Source organism: Guillardia theta (assembly GCF_000315625.1).
Source record: "Guillardia theta CCMP2712 unplaced genomic scaffold GUITHscaffold_90, whole genome shotgun sequence".
NCBI lineage: Eukaryota > Cryptophyceae > Pyrenomonadales > Geminigeraceae > Guillardia > Guillardia theta.
In genome coordinates, this window is record NW_005434584.1 from 12,041 (window position 1) to 27,040 (window position 15,000).

The following is a 15,000-nucleotide window of genomic DNA, read 5'->3' on the forward strand; positions in this document are numbered from 1 at the left end:
CGGAGAGAAAGAACTGGCTGACGGTGGCGTGGAGGATGAATCAACTTGGAGAACGCAAAGAAACCAATCGTCCTCATCGTTGTCTTGTTGTTGAGAAGCAAAAACATCGGTCAATGACAGGAAAGTAACTTGCGCAAAGGATTGGGGAGCTGTAAGAGAATTAAGCGGAACCATTTCACATGTCGGAAGACGCACGAGTTGTTGCTTGTGGGAAGATTCAATCCATACTTCACGGGTTCGGGCACGAAAAACAAGTCCATAGCGTTGCTTTTCCGGCCGGGCGCTCGAACATGATGGAACTCGTCGCTAACTGTACACTGCAGGAACGACCGGAGTTTGGAGATCAAACTCTTATCAACAAATACCTGAAGTCTGGTAGATTCACAAACCGCCACAGACCAATTCCGCGGGCCTGCACGCTGCAGGGAGATGCGGCGGTTGACTCTGTAAACATTGCAATACATCACGCGACAGATGTACCCGATGCTAGGTCTAAGTTAGTTCAGATCCAAGCTGTGCGTGGACGATATGAGCGTGCCAACGTTCAGCAAGATAAAGATGCTTCCAAGAACAGTTCCTGTACGAGCTGGAAGTCAAATAGATCGGCCAGACAATGAAGCTTTGGAACAGAGTGGAAGACTTCTCTACATTTCATACAGGAGATCCAGAGGGGAAAGCTTATCCGAAGTATCATAGCCTGGATGGAATAAGTTGTAAAGACTAGAGATTTTAGGTGGGGTTCAATAAAGTGACGGCTTTGCTTTGTATACAAGATCACAAAAGAATCGTATTCTTACAGAGACTTCTGTTTATTGCTTCGAAAGTGCGTTGAGCCCCAAAAGCAATCAAACCAGATCATTCAGCTGGATTTCGTATGGCTGGACTTTCTGCTTCACATTCTGAGTGCAAACGGCCTCTGGATTCTTGATAACTCCGCGACAGAAGTACCTCAGATTGTACGTTGGGGAAGCAATCCAGGATGCTTGTTTGTCCAACGGGCGTTGCAAAAATCGACTATCTGGGAAAGTTTGCACTGCTTGTGACCATTGCGAGTCGTTGAAAGATCTTGCAGTCCATCCCCTCGGGGGAACATCTCCTGGAAATGTCGCACACTTCCAGTTTGCCGATGCGCTGGTGGGAACACCTCCAAAGGTTCCAATAAGGCCAGTCAGGCCACCAGGCCAATCTATAATCTTTGCTGCTACCACCATCTCTCTCTCACCATCGATGACATCGATGTTCACAGTGTAGTCATATACGAGGTATTGAGACTTCCAGGTATGGCAGAAGTTGCAGTTATCTTCATATCCCAAGTACACACCGTTGACGAACAATTCGAATGCATTGTCTGCCGTCATCGAAATGTTCACCGCGCAATGTGATATGTTCACGTACCCTACACATTCCGAAGGGCGAGGGATCACATGTACAAGCTTAAGATCTACGTTCTCCCCAAATGGGACCCATGATTGTGTCATCTCGTTGAACACCCAACAAAAGTAGGTGTCCACCGGGTGTAAGGCACATGGATGATTTTCCAGGCATACCCAGACTTCATAGACGCTCATCTCCATCAGTTGGCCAAGCCCACCCGTCTTGAATTGGGCCTGCTGCAAGATTTTGATACAACGAATCCCAACTTGAATACGGGTTCAAGCAATGTCGATATTGAACGGCAGTTCGAGATAGTATCTCAGTTATATTTGTAGATGCAGCAGGGCTGTATCCACCGAATGATAGTCCATAACAGCAGGAAATGATAAGCATGCGCAGCATTGCGACCATGGTTCTGTTATCGCTTGCGCTGCAGCTGGGAGGCCTAGCCCACCCGTTCATAGAGGTTGCCAGCTAGCAAGCATGATGGGTAGGGGTAGCCGTCGATTGTTTTGAAAGTTGCTTGTAGTAGTAATTTGAATACTCAGGCAAATATTCCAGAGAATGGCTACAAATTTTCCCTGTTGAAAACGGCGTCCCTGACAGTGTAAAAGAGTTTTATAGCCAGCGCTGAATTCAAAACCGGTACGAGGACAATCAGCTTGCCTAGTGTAGGAAGCCTACTTTTTCGCTGCCTCTCCTTGATAGGGAGTCTTTTCTCTGGGGCGGATTGGTCAGGTCTACCTATCGCCTGCAGAGCTGGCTGCTGTTGAGTAAACGTTGCCAATCAGAGTGCGCATGGAATGATGGATCTAGTAATGGGTCATCTTCCTTCACGCTCTCTTCGATGTCTTTGTTTGCAAGGCAGTTTCCTTTTGATCTTTCTTTACATGAGTTTCTTGCGAACACAATCTTTGCAGGTCATGGCTTCACCCCGTGCAGTTGAGCGATGGATGACCAAGGAGGCATTTCATCTCAACACTTCAAATGTTACAGCAAGATCACGTGTTTCGATCCAAACTCGATCAGATGATGGGAGGCAGAGGCGATCGGATGATGGGAGGCAGAGGCGATCGGATGATGGGAGGCAGAGGCGATCGGATGATGGGAGGCAGAGTCGATCGGATGATGGGAGGCAGAGTCGATCGGATGATGGGAGGCAGGGTCGATCGGATGATGGGAGGCAGAGGCGATCGGATGATGGGAGATCTCTTACCGCCAGCTCTTCTATCCTTGGGGTTGATGTGACACCAACGCCAACGCCAACACCAACACCAACCAGAGCCGAAAAACAGTATCTGGAACGAAAACATCTCTTGTTTGCCACATCAGCCTTCATCTTGGTCCTGATTCAGCCTCCTTCAAAATGTATAAACTGAGACCAGTCAAGTCAAGACGAGAAGATGACAGGAGCTATCTGTCAGAGCTCATAGGAACCGAGCCCGAGTCAGACAAAGGTTTACTGGAAAGAAAGGACAGTTGGTCTCGTACTCGTGTGAAACTGACTTCTCTTGGATACCCCAGGATACTCTACCCCAGTGTGAATCTGCTGAAAAGGACCCCTCTGGAGGTCTTTGTTGCAGGAACCGTGCACCCGTGGTGGCTTACAAGCTGAAGAGGACGGGAGAGTCTTGTGGAGTACAACCCGTTGGAAGCAGCCTGCTGGCATGCGAGGATGGGGTTCTCTACCCTGCGAGAGAGCAAGGTTTCTGCTCGAAGGGCTGACGGGATGTTCAACATCTAGAGAAGAAAGCTTGTCAACTTCCAAAGAGAAATCACCCCTACTTTCCTCAGCCAAGAGACGGGTACTCCTGTCTCCTTCCTCGAAGGTATACAAGGATCATTCTCGTCAGAACTAAGTGGTCTTCTTCCCCTTTCGTGTGTGAGCCACGTCTATTTATGCCACATCAGTGTGTGTGGGTTTGTTTTGTTTGCTGTGTGAAAATAACGAGAGATAGATCTCCTTCAGTCACGCTGCTTTCCTCTTAGTAGAGAAATTCCAGCGCAAGTTCTTGTTGAGCTTCGCTGAAGGTCAATCCTGTAAAGCTTGGTGCTGTGAACACAAAGCCTGGGGATAAATGGTGATCCGATTGGGTTGAAACCATCTCTTGAGAGTATCACTGACAGCTGAGGTATCGCCAAAGAGTAAGTCCCAGTTGGCATGGTCGTCGAGGGGAAATTTCTTTGGCGACAAGCAACCATTGCCCAAGGACGAGATGATGTCGAAGATCACATCCTTGATTTCGAGATGATGTCGAAGATCGTCAACGCCGCAGGAGGATACTATTTCAGTCTTGAGCCTGTTGACCCTAAGCAGCATGTGACTCTGTTCACGCCGAAGTCTTGGCACCACTAGCTCCTTGGCATGTTGGAATGGCATTTGCCATGATGATATTCGGTGCCAGTCGCTTCTTACGCGATATGTGGTCTTTGTGAGGGTTGAGGCTCTTGTTTCACGTTAGTGTATGCGGGTTCTCGCCGCATTATCTCGTGGAGAGCTAAATGATCGATATCACCGCACAAACCAGATATACAGTAGAAAATCTATTTTGTTTTTCTGGCTTAAGAAAAGTAAAAAATAATCAAGAAATGCTAATCTACTCTATAGAACTGAACGATCCACCTCGTCAGATGAGAAGTTTGAAGGTAAACAGAGCTTCTGCAATCCTGCCTAACACCGACCTATCGCTGCTGCGAAACTTTGTAAACATGCCTTTTTCTTTCAAAAATTCGATCTGTTCACCGTGCTTCAGGATGTGATCTGATTTGATCAAATCAGAGTGTACCTTACGCACACTTTCTGTTAAATCGTCCATTCAGGTCTTGTTCCAGATGAATTCGGCTGATCGACTAGTCGAATGGAGAAGCATGATACAACGAGCAGGAGATTACAACAAACTGCGTGATAAAGCAGGAGGGAACCATCTTGATACATCTTTGCACATGTCGGGCAGGATCATGGTGCCCTCCTGGGCGACTCATGGGAAGGCCGTCTCGCACCGCACGGGGATCACGTCCTCCTTAGGTTGATGATCTATACGAACATGCCCGATCTCATCATGAAATCCACGCACTCTGGGTGGAGCAGGGCCTGCTAATGCTTCCGGTTCTCCTTGCAGACCTGCTTGAAGTCGGGGCAGTGGATGATGCTGTTCATGCTGTGCACCCCTGTAGAAATCCCCGCCTGGCACCCTGAGGTCGAACATGTGCTTCAAGGATAAGACCCTGAGGCTGGTGGACAGCAAATTTATTTGTGCCGATGCTCTAGGCTTTGAAAGAATAAGTTGCATGAAGCATGAGATGAGAACGACTTCTATATGTAAAAAGATTGTCTGATATCGTAATCCGTCAAATCACAATCGAAAAAAAACACTTGACAAACCTCACACAATAGACTGACATTTGAGAGCTTTGACAGAAGATTTGAAGCCAGAAGTTGTTCCACAAACAAATTTGCTTTTGGGAAACAGATTTTTCGTGTAACTTGGACCAATCTTTAACGACTATGTCCAGAAGGCATCAATTTCCCTTGGATTCAACACGTTCTGAACCAGAAGTCTCAATTATCAACTCTTGTCCACCTCCAGGCATGCTTTGTGTTTGTTACCCGAAATCTTACAACATTGGAAATGTTTCCAGCTGAAAAGCTTGCACAAGAGACTACAAGTCAACCTTAATATGAATCGAAGGGATGGGGAGGGAGATGCAATAGCGTTCAAAACAACGAAAGGAACGCAAGATGATCACGTACACGTTTCGCTGAGGCGAAAAGAGGAGTTGAGTGACGATTCGTCTCCCCAGCAAGGCCACAATTCTGATCGTTGACACTCCATTGTCGCGTCAAATGCCTCAGATTGGCGAAAGCCAACATGAGCGTCCATCTCTTGGTAACAGATCGGGAAAGGTCTGAAAGGAGTCCCAAAGGATGAGATTGCCCCAATGTGAGACATGAGGTTGAATCTGTAGACGAAATATGATCTATCTTGTCTTCTGATTGTGAATGTTTTGTGACCTTTGGCTGTCTTCCCAAGAAACCACTCGACTATGTTATGGTCAGACGGCTTGTTCCAAATGTTGAGAAGAAGGTAAATCATGAGATTTGGAATGTCATCATTGTTTATCAAGATTCCATTTAGTCCGTAGGAGACCCGGAGTGCCTTCCATTTCCAGGCTGCATCGTACAATCTTTTGAGAATACATTTCAAGATCTTCAGTCCTCCGGTACAGAAAACAAAATCATCTTCCATCAGCAAGATGTGCCGTGACTGACCGCACGACCTGGCCAAAGATGCGCAAAGGTTCAGCACTTGCCTGAGAAGGAGCTTCTTTATCAATTCAGTGCGGTTCGACGTCTTGATGTCGTCGACGGACTCATCAAGAGTTTCTGAAATCACCTCTATGGAGGGGAACTTTAATTTCAAAGAATTGAGTTGCCGAGTGAAAGTGCGATTTTGCGCATCATTGTTTGCCAGAACGACGTGGTTGTGTTGGTTTGTTGAAGTCATCTCTTGAAAGAGTCTGTAGACAACCTGGTCTAAGTAAAACGCGTGTTGACGAGAGGCTGTTGTTATCAGAACTGTAAGGTTTGGTCGGTTGGGATCGTTTCTCTCAGTAGCGCTGGAGCAGCAAACCTGCATAGCTTTCTCGATCCATTTGACACTCTGTTGTACGTAAGATTCGTTCCAATCTTTCAAAACTTGTTGGTTCAACCATGAGATGTCTGAGATATTTGTTTGGCAGAAGCTGACATTCAACAGATCGCCCTCAATCAAGGGGTCTTCCTCTAGTATTTGTGACTGAGTTTGAGCTTGAGAAAGAGCATCCCTGCGTCTGAGAGTACCATATCGACTCATCACTACCACGTTAGTAAGTGAGTACAAGCAGAGGAATACGAAAGCTGCCCTGACCAGCGAGGCGCTTCCATATTGTCTCGTCAAGATTTCCTGCATGAGAGTAAATAAAAACAAGCGTTTTTTAAAAATGAAAGTTTGACCATACTGACTTTTTTTTGTTTTTTTCTTTCTAAGTCAAAAAGGAAAAGAAGGCAAAACTAAGTTGAATAAATGCTTTGGTCCCTGGGCCGTCGCTTGCGTGGTTGGAGTGCCGGTTTTCGCTGCCTCCTTCGTTTCCTAGTATTTTATTGAGGCGGGTTTGTTGGCTCTATCCTCCCCCTCCTTTGTTTGCTTCGGTTTGTCCTTCTTTTTCAGTCAAATAAATTAAGTCAGTGTGTGACGTCGGACTGACCCCCGGTGCCCGCCAGGCCGGGCCCGGGCTGCGGCCCGCCGCGTGACTTAAACGCAGATTCCGATCAGTCTCTTACTTCGAGTCAGTTCTAACAGCTAGTAGAATTATTTTCTACAAGTCACTGAGTTATGTTGAGGGAAAACAAGCCAACAGCCAACGGCCACAGGTAGGGAACAACGCCGGTTGTCGCTATGCTGCTGCTTCAGGGTTGGAAGAGATCACGCCGATGATGCAAGGCCGTTCAACGGTTGAATGGGCCCGGGGAAGGGAGTATATGCGAGCACGGGCGGCAGCGATCGCGCTGCCGCTTGAAGGAATGGCATGCGGGGGGCCCGGGGGGGGGAGTACTCGGAGACTTGCATGACAGGTCGAAGCGAAGAAGCATGTTTCAAAGTGTTTCACCATCAATTCCAAAGATCAGTACCACAGCTTTATCAAAGTTCAGTATTACAGCTGTATGAGATTCAAGCAAACTTTTAGAGGTTGCGCTCGAACTTCATAAGATGAAGCTCAACAGTCTTGATCGTACTGTTGACGTGTCGCAACACTGACTCGGGATGAGTCTGGAAGGGCTGAGTTAACATTCCTACAACTCTCTTCTTCATGTTGGCCTTGTCGACCTTCTGGTCCTCCCAGGCCTCAAGTTTCTTGTACAAGAACTCCAGAGGCCTTGCCCAACCGTAATGTGCCAGCGCGGGAGAGGTCACGAAGAAAACCAGAGCTCCAGTGGACCTCGAGCGAAATCCTTCTGCAGGGAGCCCATGCGCCTCATCAGTCCAAGATCCCTTGGCTTGTAGGTCGTCACTCAACACAATCACTCTGTCGTGCCCATATGGTTGGTCTAGTCGGAATCTGAACACTCGTGATTTCATTTGTCTTGTCAGGGCCTGCGAGGCTTCTTGTCGAACAAGGTGAAGCCAGTCTAGCGAGGACTCAATGTCTCCCTGAACTAGCTCATACTGAGGCACCCACAATTTCTGGAAGGGCTTGTTTGTACAACGAACAGCTTCCATCATCTCTCTTGCATTGGCGTCATAAAAGACATCATCTGCATCGATTTTCATGATATGTGCGCAAGATAAAGATCGGGCAACTTGAAGGGCAGCATTGCGAGCAATTGATGTGTGGATCGAGCAATTCAACGTCAGAATGAAGAGCTTTTTCGAAACCAGATAGTCACTGAAAGTTTGACGTAGTAGGTTGATGGTAGTGTCCTTCGACCCAGTATCAGCCACTATGTAATGATCTACATGCTCAATTAGCGCACCAATCGTGAAGACTATGGTATTGATCTCGTCCTTGCAAATGGTGATTGCCGCTATCTTACGTTTTGCATGTGTACATTTCTGCCCTTTTCCCATCAGTCCGCACGTTTGGATGATTTGTCCTATAGGAATAATCTTTCCCACGTGATACAAAGAAACATGCTGCAGAATCTTTGATAGTGCAGGTGGTTTTCCAATCGTAGACCAGAGTCCTGTTAGAACATCGCTGCTTGAAAGTGAATAGCTTGACACTGCTTTTCTGCTAGGACTGCGGAGCAAAATGCTGTCAAAGACTGAGCATACGTAACTTCTCTCCTGCAATTTTGATTGATCGCTCATCGTTTGAGTAGTGTTAAGGCTGGTCTTGCGTCGCAGACACACTGTAGTCGAGTGCAGCACATGCTTGCAAGTAAGATATAGTTTGTATGCAATATCCGAATCAAGCCAATGATACAAATACCTGTCATAACTTGCAAACCCTTGTACAACAGTCCTGTCACAACCACCATTGGCGTACTGACCATCATTGACATGAATATGTTTCATTCTCACTCCACTCCTTGCTAAAAGGTCACGAACAAACGTATGACGGTGGTGTGAGCCGCCATATCCTCCGTACCACAGGATAGGGCCAGGATCTGTCATGTAACATCGTCCGGTCTCAGGGTCATACACATCCGTACACGCGCACCTCGAAATATGTTGCTCTTCGACAAGGGTTGGTCTCCTCAACATGGTGAGAGCAGTTGGCTCCTCAACTTTCCGAGTCTGGTCAGGGAAGGATCGTAGACTGCCATGAAAGCGCATAGAGAACAAGACGTAGAGCGCAAACATGAGCTTCCATCGGAACTTGGAAATGGCCAGGATCCTATGCTTTCGTTGCTTATGTGGAAGGGACAAACAGGAGCAAGTTACGAGGTGTTGAAAACAACAATGACCTTCCACCGCAACCTCGGCATCGCCAAGGATTTTGACCCTGTTCTCAAGTTGACTAAAACCAAACTATCGTTCCTAGTATTTTATTGAGGCGGGTTTGTAGGCTTTATCCTCCCCCTCCTTTGTTTGCTCCGGTTTGTCCTTCTTTTTCAGTCAATAAAATTTAGTTCTGCAGCATCGCGATGTGGAGGAGGAGAGTGCGAGGAGCTCGGCGATGTTTGGGGATCATGCTAGTCCTCTCCTTTCTCCTCTCCTTCCTCCTCTCATTCCTGTATCTTCCTCGATTCACTTTCTCCCAGCATTGCAAACAGCAACACGCCATGCCCGGATCGCAGACCTGTCGCATGGAGGGGAGGGTGTACACGTGCATCACAGTGGAAGGATTCGTCGTTGACACCCCGGAAACTCCATCTCCGCACTTGATGTGCAAGGGAGGGAAACATAGTTGGGGGACGTGCTCAGAGGGGAAGTTTCTTTGCCTCGAGACCGTCCGACCCATCATGAATGGCTGCAGGGTACTCAAGACTAGAGAAAGACTCGGAGACGACGAGCAGCGGTTTTGGAAGAACAACTCATGTGAAGTTCTCGCAGCTGGTCAGCTTGGACTAGAGGCCATCCAGAGCTTCTCCAGGATCGCGACATCTCCTAGCACATGTCGGGATCCGCCATTGAGCCGAGGCATCACAACAGTTTCCGTGGGTAGTGACCCGAAGCACTGGTTTGATTCTTTCATGTTGTGCGCTGCTCATGCCACGAGGATGGTGAATGGCCATGAGGCAATGCACGTCAGAGTGAGATCGTTTAGATTCTCGGATAAGCCAAGAAGCCTGTTACAACTCATCGAAACTTTTCCTGCACAGCACATCGTATGGTTTCAGGACGCTTTCGATGTGTTCGTGACCAACGGGGTAGAGCCATCCGACATTGAATCCGCAAAGGCTTTCGACGTCAACGCGAATGAAATTCTCTTCAATGGCGAATGCAATTGCTTTCCGAGGATAGCTCCTTTATGTCAGCTGCAAGCGAGTTTGTTCGGAAGGGCTGGACCGCATAAGTATCTCAACTCTGGTCAATTCATAGGAAGAGCAAAGACCTTGAGATTGTTTCTAACAGGTCTGATGGCGATGATTGATGAGAATGGTGGAGATTGGCCGACAACAGATCAAGGTGCATTCATGGAGTACTGCTTCGGAAATGGCACATTCTCAGCAGAAAACATGGGAGTACGATGTAAAGTAGACAGTGCAGCAGAAATCATGCGAACCATGATCAATTGCGAGGGACAAGATCCAATTAGATCTCTTCATGTACCCACGGATCTCGCTGAGTGTGAAGGAACTAAGAAGGGAAAAACATCATGTCTCACCGACTCGTACACAAAGCAGCAGGCGATCAGTTTTCATTTCAATGGAAAATCTTTGAATTCGAAGCTAGAATTCAGCCGGATTAAGCCTATCATTGGGTTTGCATTGAATATCAGTGACAGGGATCGGGTCAGACGGTGTGTCTTGCATTCTAGATCATCTCAACCTGTTGAGAACATGATCTTTACGTCCTCTACCATCTCTCAGCTTTGTCCGAGATTCCTTGATGTCCTGCTGGGAAGATTAGTCGAAGAAGAAATGGGCCTTGTCTTTGCTGACACTAGAGATGACAAGTCCTACTGCCGCATTGCAGCATCAATGTACTCCTGCAAAGACGATAACGCTCAGACTCTCGTCACAGGCATGCAGAACAACGTCAATGACGACTGTCTGGCAATCCCAATAGTCTGTAACGGGTCCGCAGTAGTTTGTAAGGAGCCTAAAGCTCCCTCTGGAGTTCCTTATGTTGGAGGTGAAGCAGCAGGCAACAACTTCTGCAAGATTCAAGGTCTTCACTATCACTGTGTGAACTCAAAACATAAGCGCTGTCATGGTTATCCAGCCAGCAAACTAGTCTGCGGAGAAGACAGACATCTCTGTGAGCATCCATGCAATTTACCACCTCAGGCCCTCTTGCAATCCTATCTGGACTTTGTCAGAGTCAACGAGTGCAAACCGGAACATTACGTGAATGTTGCAAAGAGTTTTCTCACTTCTGAGTTCCAGGGGAGGCCCATAACTCATCACATGCTCTCTTCATATGTAAATTTCTCCAAGAATCTTTACACCATCAGAATAACCATCGTAAGCAATGTCTTGTATGTGCGAAACTATGATGCCGTGGCAGACAAAGGTCGAGCTCAGGAAGTTCTCAAGTATCTTGACAATTTGCTGCAGCGCGTTAGTCTGCCCGATGTTGATTTCGTCATGCATGTTGGAGATGGAGTGCCTGAACATGCTTGGCCACTGAAAACGCCAACGGAGAGCTTCAATGTCCCTGTCTTCGTACAGGACATGTGGCCATCGGCTAACGCTGTCCTTGCTCCTTCTCGGTCGTCCATGTCTCATGAATTCGGAACGTCCCTTTTCACAAGCTTTGAGGTCCCCTGGTCCAAAAAGCTCAACAAGGCCGTTTGGCGGGGATCCACTACTGGCGCTTTGTATACGAAGAAGAATTGGAGAGAACAGGTCAGGTCCAAGGTAGTGATGCTCAGCAGAAAGCGACCCGAACTCTTGGATGCCGGGTTCACAAACCTACGAGCACAGATCGACAGGGAAGAAACGTTCAAGGAAATGGAGGCAGCAGGGATGACAGGGCACTGGCTGCCACATGCCGATCAATTCAACTACCAAATCATAGTGGTTGTTGATGGAAATGTCGTGCCAGATCGACTGCCGACACAAATGAATGGGAACAGCGCGATCGTGAAGCAGCTCACTGAACGGATAGAGCACTGGTATTCTTCTCTACGGCATGGAGAGAATATCATTCTCGTTAAGTCGGACATTTCTGACCTCGAAGAAACGCTGGAACGAGAGCTTAAGAATGCTTCAAGGTTGGCAAGAATCGCCAAGAACGGAAAACTGCTTGTTCAGAAAGTTTTGAGTCAAAGAGCAGTTGATTGTTACTGGGCAGAGTTGTTGGAAGTCTATTCCAGCTTTCTCGAGAAACCTGTTGCTCCTCCTGAAGACAAGCATGCGTTCTGTAATCTTTGATTTATTGCTTCATTGTACGCGTTAAGACTGTGCTATGAGAACAGTGCAACAAAGCTTTAATGATGAATCTTTTCAAAACCTATTGGGGAATTATTGCAGGCAGTGGAAAGACATTTTTTTTGAGTCTTCCGTTTCCTGCTCTTCTTGAAAGGGATCCTTGACTTTGGTAGAGTGAACGAAACAATAAAAATCTTTCGAGTAGCTTATCAGTACGTTTTCAAGCATTTGAAAGGTCAAAAGTCACATTGGCAGTGGTTCAACATCTCGTGATGACATGGTTGAGTTTAATCCCTCAACGACTGTCTCAAGCAGTAGGGGAATATCGTCCACCAACACCAGATAGTCCCTGGCATCATGAAGTTCCCAGTCTGGGCTCTCAGGTCGCTTCAAGCTAGTCCGCGTGTAGTCCGTGTGATACTGACCGAAAGACGCGCACATCTGAAAGTAATCAGGTCTCGGCCAGCCAACCATCAGCTCGATAACCATCCTCTTCGGTCGAAGCCACACAAGATTGGCAAGTCCAGCTCCATGCACACCCATAAAGATGTCAGCTTCTGAAACAGATCGCAATATCTCCATGAAAGTTTCTCTGTCGAAATCATGCACAGAGAGATTGATATGATCTAGTCCCCTCAACTGACTTGTCACATTGTACTCGTTGACAATCTCCCTCCGGCCATGTCGCACCAAGAATAGTACGCTACCTCTTCTGCTTCCCTCAAGCGGCCTAGACTGAAGGGGGATTCCAAGCCTGGACTTGACCCAAGAACTGAGGAGGACTCCACTCAAGCTGACTTCCACTGCTTCCCTCCTGCCAACCTCCATGTCCCAACCCCCAGCTGTGACTCCAACGACGATGTTCTTGAAGCACACGGACTCACTCGAGTTTCCAAAGTTGAGCAACGACAGCACGCCTCGCCTGCACAGCAACGGGATGATGCCGCGTCCGAAAGGTCCCAGCTCCTTCATCTCCTGGTCGCGTGTGACAAACACGCAATCTGATCTCGCAGGAACGAGGCCGCCGGCCTTGCCTGACCTGCTGGGATCGAATCGATCTGATTCAATCAAGCTCGAGAACGAGACCCACCCGGCGAAAATGTTTCGAAACGACTGCAACATCTGGTGAAACGGGTTCCAGCCATCGAAGTATACGAGGTATGCTGTAACATTCACAGTTTGTGCACATGAGACGCTCTGGCCATCATCGATCGTTGCAACAACATCTACTCTATTGGAAGCCCTTGCATGTCTCATGTCTCTGATCCCCGGACAGTCGCTGACAAAGGAGGTAATGTTGCTCTGATGAGAACCAGGAGAAGCTGCATGTGAAGTTTCATCCATTCGATCGCCTGGTAACTTGCACTCAAACTTAGACATCTCCTCATTCCACTGAGCTAAACAGCCGAATGACAAACTTTCATTGAAACGCTGACTCCACTGGAGGTTGTAGAAGACATCCTGCAGTAAGCAACTACTGCCGATGCAGGAATGACGAACGATTCGATCTGCCGGAGGTAGATGTCGCACATCGTGAATCTTGCACAGGATTTGATTGTGTCTGCAGATCCCGTAGCTTGCTTCTTCAGACAGACAGTGCGTGGAGCATGCGAACGGGGCGGGCGTGCACGAATACTCAGTTGTGTGGAAACCCCACCTTATAGAGCACCTGGGCCCAGAATCGTGTACAAGCATGCTTAGGCATAGAAACTCTTCCCTGTCACAGATGCCCCATGACTCCAGTCCTCCAAGGCAGTTTGGAGGTCCACGGTCCATCCTTGTTTCCACCTGCACATGCTCGAACGACGTGCAAGTATACCGCGAGTGATTCACAATGCAGAAGCTCTTGCTGGGCTTGGGCTTGGAGCGAGTCAAGCTCTTGAGGCTGAAGTTGGCTTCGGGATGAGGGAAGCTGCTCCAAAGCATGAGGTGAAGAGACAGGGAGAGCAGCAGCAGCGACAACAACCATCCTCTCATAGTCAATATATCGAGTGGTCCTGCTGTCACGCCATGAGCAATCGCGAGGCTTAAAAAAAAAGTCATGTTTTTAAATTTCCGAAGCGGGGCAGGGCTCTGGAGAAGGCGCGAAAATGGTGGCATACGAAAGAGGTTCCGTTTTGATGAAAACCGCACAAGAAGAGACCCATCCATTGCTGAGTTGGGACAATTCAAAGATTACAAAATCTGGGAAATTGCCGCTTTGTTATGCGCGACATGGCTGCAAACATTTATGAAAGTGCTTACAGCCATGTCGCGCAGTGTGAAACGGTTGTACCAAGAACTAGGATTGAATCATAGGCACTCAATCGAACTTCAGATAGTGAAAACTAGATCATCAGAGTTTTTTTCGTTGTTTTTGTGCAATCGAAATCAGCAAATAGTGCTATTTTCTTCATATTTTGATATGGCGTTCCGGGAAGATTACACGGGGAGCGTTGAAGTCTGGGTTGTTTTGGTTTGTGATGGACATCCCTTGAATGGACAGTTGGTTCGGAGACGGCATGAGCTGCGATATCGTCTCCTTCCTTTCTGAGATTTCACATGCACATTCCCACTGAAACTGCAATGTTTCATCATGTTCTGTCAATCCTCAAACTGACAACCGCAAGCCTGATTTTTTCGTTGACAAATTGAACATTGAGAACTATAGAAGCACACTTCAACCGTCAATGAATTTGGTACTTGGAAGCCTTTGTTTACACATGGATAATTCACCTTGAGGTGAGAATATGATGGTTTCATTGGCTCCCAATTGCTGCTAGGATACATAAGTGTAGGAATGTTGGAACTGAGGTTTGCCAAGGCATTTCCTATAGGAAACTCAACATGAACAGCTCGAATATTCATTGCTCCACTCATGGACCCAAATTTACGCAAATGGAACTCAGTTCGTACCTGAAAGAAAGCTTCTATCACAGAAAACATGGAGATAATACTCCACTTACACGCTTCAAGATCGTGTTCTTGAAACAGGTCACCGCAGAAGAAAATTGTCAATGCAGATGATGAACAATTAAAAAATTGTTTACCATTGCAGTTTGATGCGTTGAGTAGACTTTCTGTGACAGAGCCGCCGAGTTTGAACACGGACAGGTGTTTTATTC

At 47.4% G+C, this 15,000-nt stretch overlaps 6 protein-coding genes across 6 annotated transcripts in view; 1 reads left to right on the forward strand and 5 right to left on the reverse strand.

The window, feature by feature from the left end:
* Positions 1-845: 845 nt before the first annotated feature.
* Positions 846-1,574, reverse strand: GUITHDRAFT_144657 (hypothetical protein; the record flags this gene model as incomplete). The annotated part of the gene is made up of 1 exon (XM_005824745.1): positions 846-1,574. One exon carries the CDS (start codon positions 1,572-1,574, stop codon positions 846-848), a length of 729 nt encoding a protein of 242 aa, XP_005824802.1.
* A 1,832-nt stretch (positions 1,575-3,406) lies between these two features.
* GUITHDRAFT_115962 (hypothetical protein) lies at positions 3,407-3,694 on the reverse strand (the record flags this gene model as incomplete). The annotated part of the gene is made up of 1 exon (XM_005824746.1): positions 3,407-3,694. One exon carries the CDS (start codon positions 3,692-3,694, stop codon positions 3,407-3,409), a length of 288 nt encoding a protein of 95 aa, XP_005824803.1.
* Positions 3,695-7,094: 3,400 nt separating this feature from the next.
* GUITHDRAFT_115963 (hypothetical protein) lies at positions 7,095-8,717 on the reverse strand (the record flags this gene model as incomplete). The annotated part of the gene is made up of 1 exon (XM_005824747.1): positions 7,095-8,717. The coding sequence occupies one exon, from the start codon at positions 8,715-8,717 to the stop codon at positions 7,095-7,097; it is 1,623 nt and encodes a 540-aa protein (XP_005824804.1).
* A 2,753-nt stretch (positions 8,718-11,470) lies between these two features.
* Positions 11,471-11,866, forward strand: GUITHDRAFT_59997 (hypothetical protein; the record flags this gene model as incomplete). The annotated part of the gene is made up of 1 exon (XM_005824748.1): positions 11,471-11,866. A coding segment is annotated over one exon (396 nt), but the record flags the coding sequence as incomplete, so codon positions are not given.
* A 273-nt stretch (positions 11,867-12,139) lies between these two features.
* On the reverse strand, positions 12,140-13,873 carry GUITHDRAFT_144660 (hypothetical protein; the record flags this gene model as incomplete). Its single annotated transcript, XM_005824749.1, has 1 exon — positions 12,140-13,873. The coding sequence occupies one exon, from the start codon at positions 13,871-13,873 to the stop codon at positions 12,140-12,142; it is 1,734 nt and encodes a 577-aa protein (XP_005824806.1).
* A 676-nt stretch (positions 13,874-14,549) lies between these two features.
* The window catches only part of GUITHDRAFT_154848 (hypothetical protein), a gene marked incomplete at its 3' end in the record, with an annotated part of 769 nt that continues 318 nt past the window's right edge, over positions 14,550-15,000 (reverse strand). The window contains exons 3-4 of the mRNA XM_005824750.1: positions 14,680-15,000; positions 14,550-14,638 (exon numbers count right to left, since the gene is read on the reverse strand). The exon at positions 14,680-15,000 is cut by the window's right edge and continues 87 nt beyond it. Of these exons, the coding sequence (XP_005824807.1) occupies positions 14,563-14,638; positions 14,680-14,821 (218 nt within the window). The remainder of the gene's footprint in view (positions 14,639-14,679) is intronic.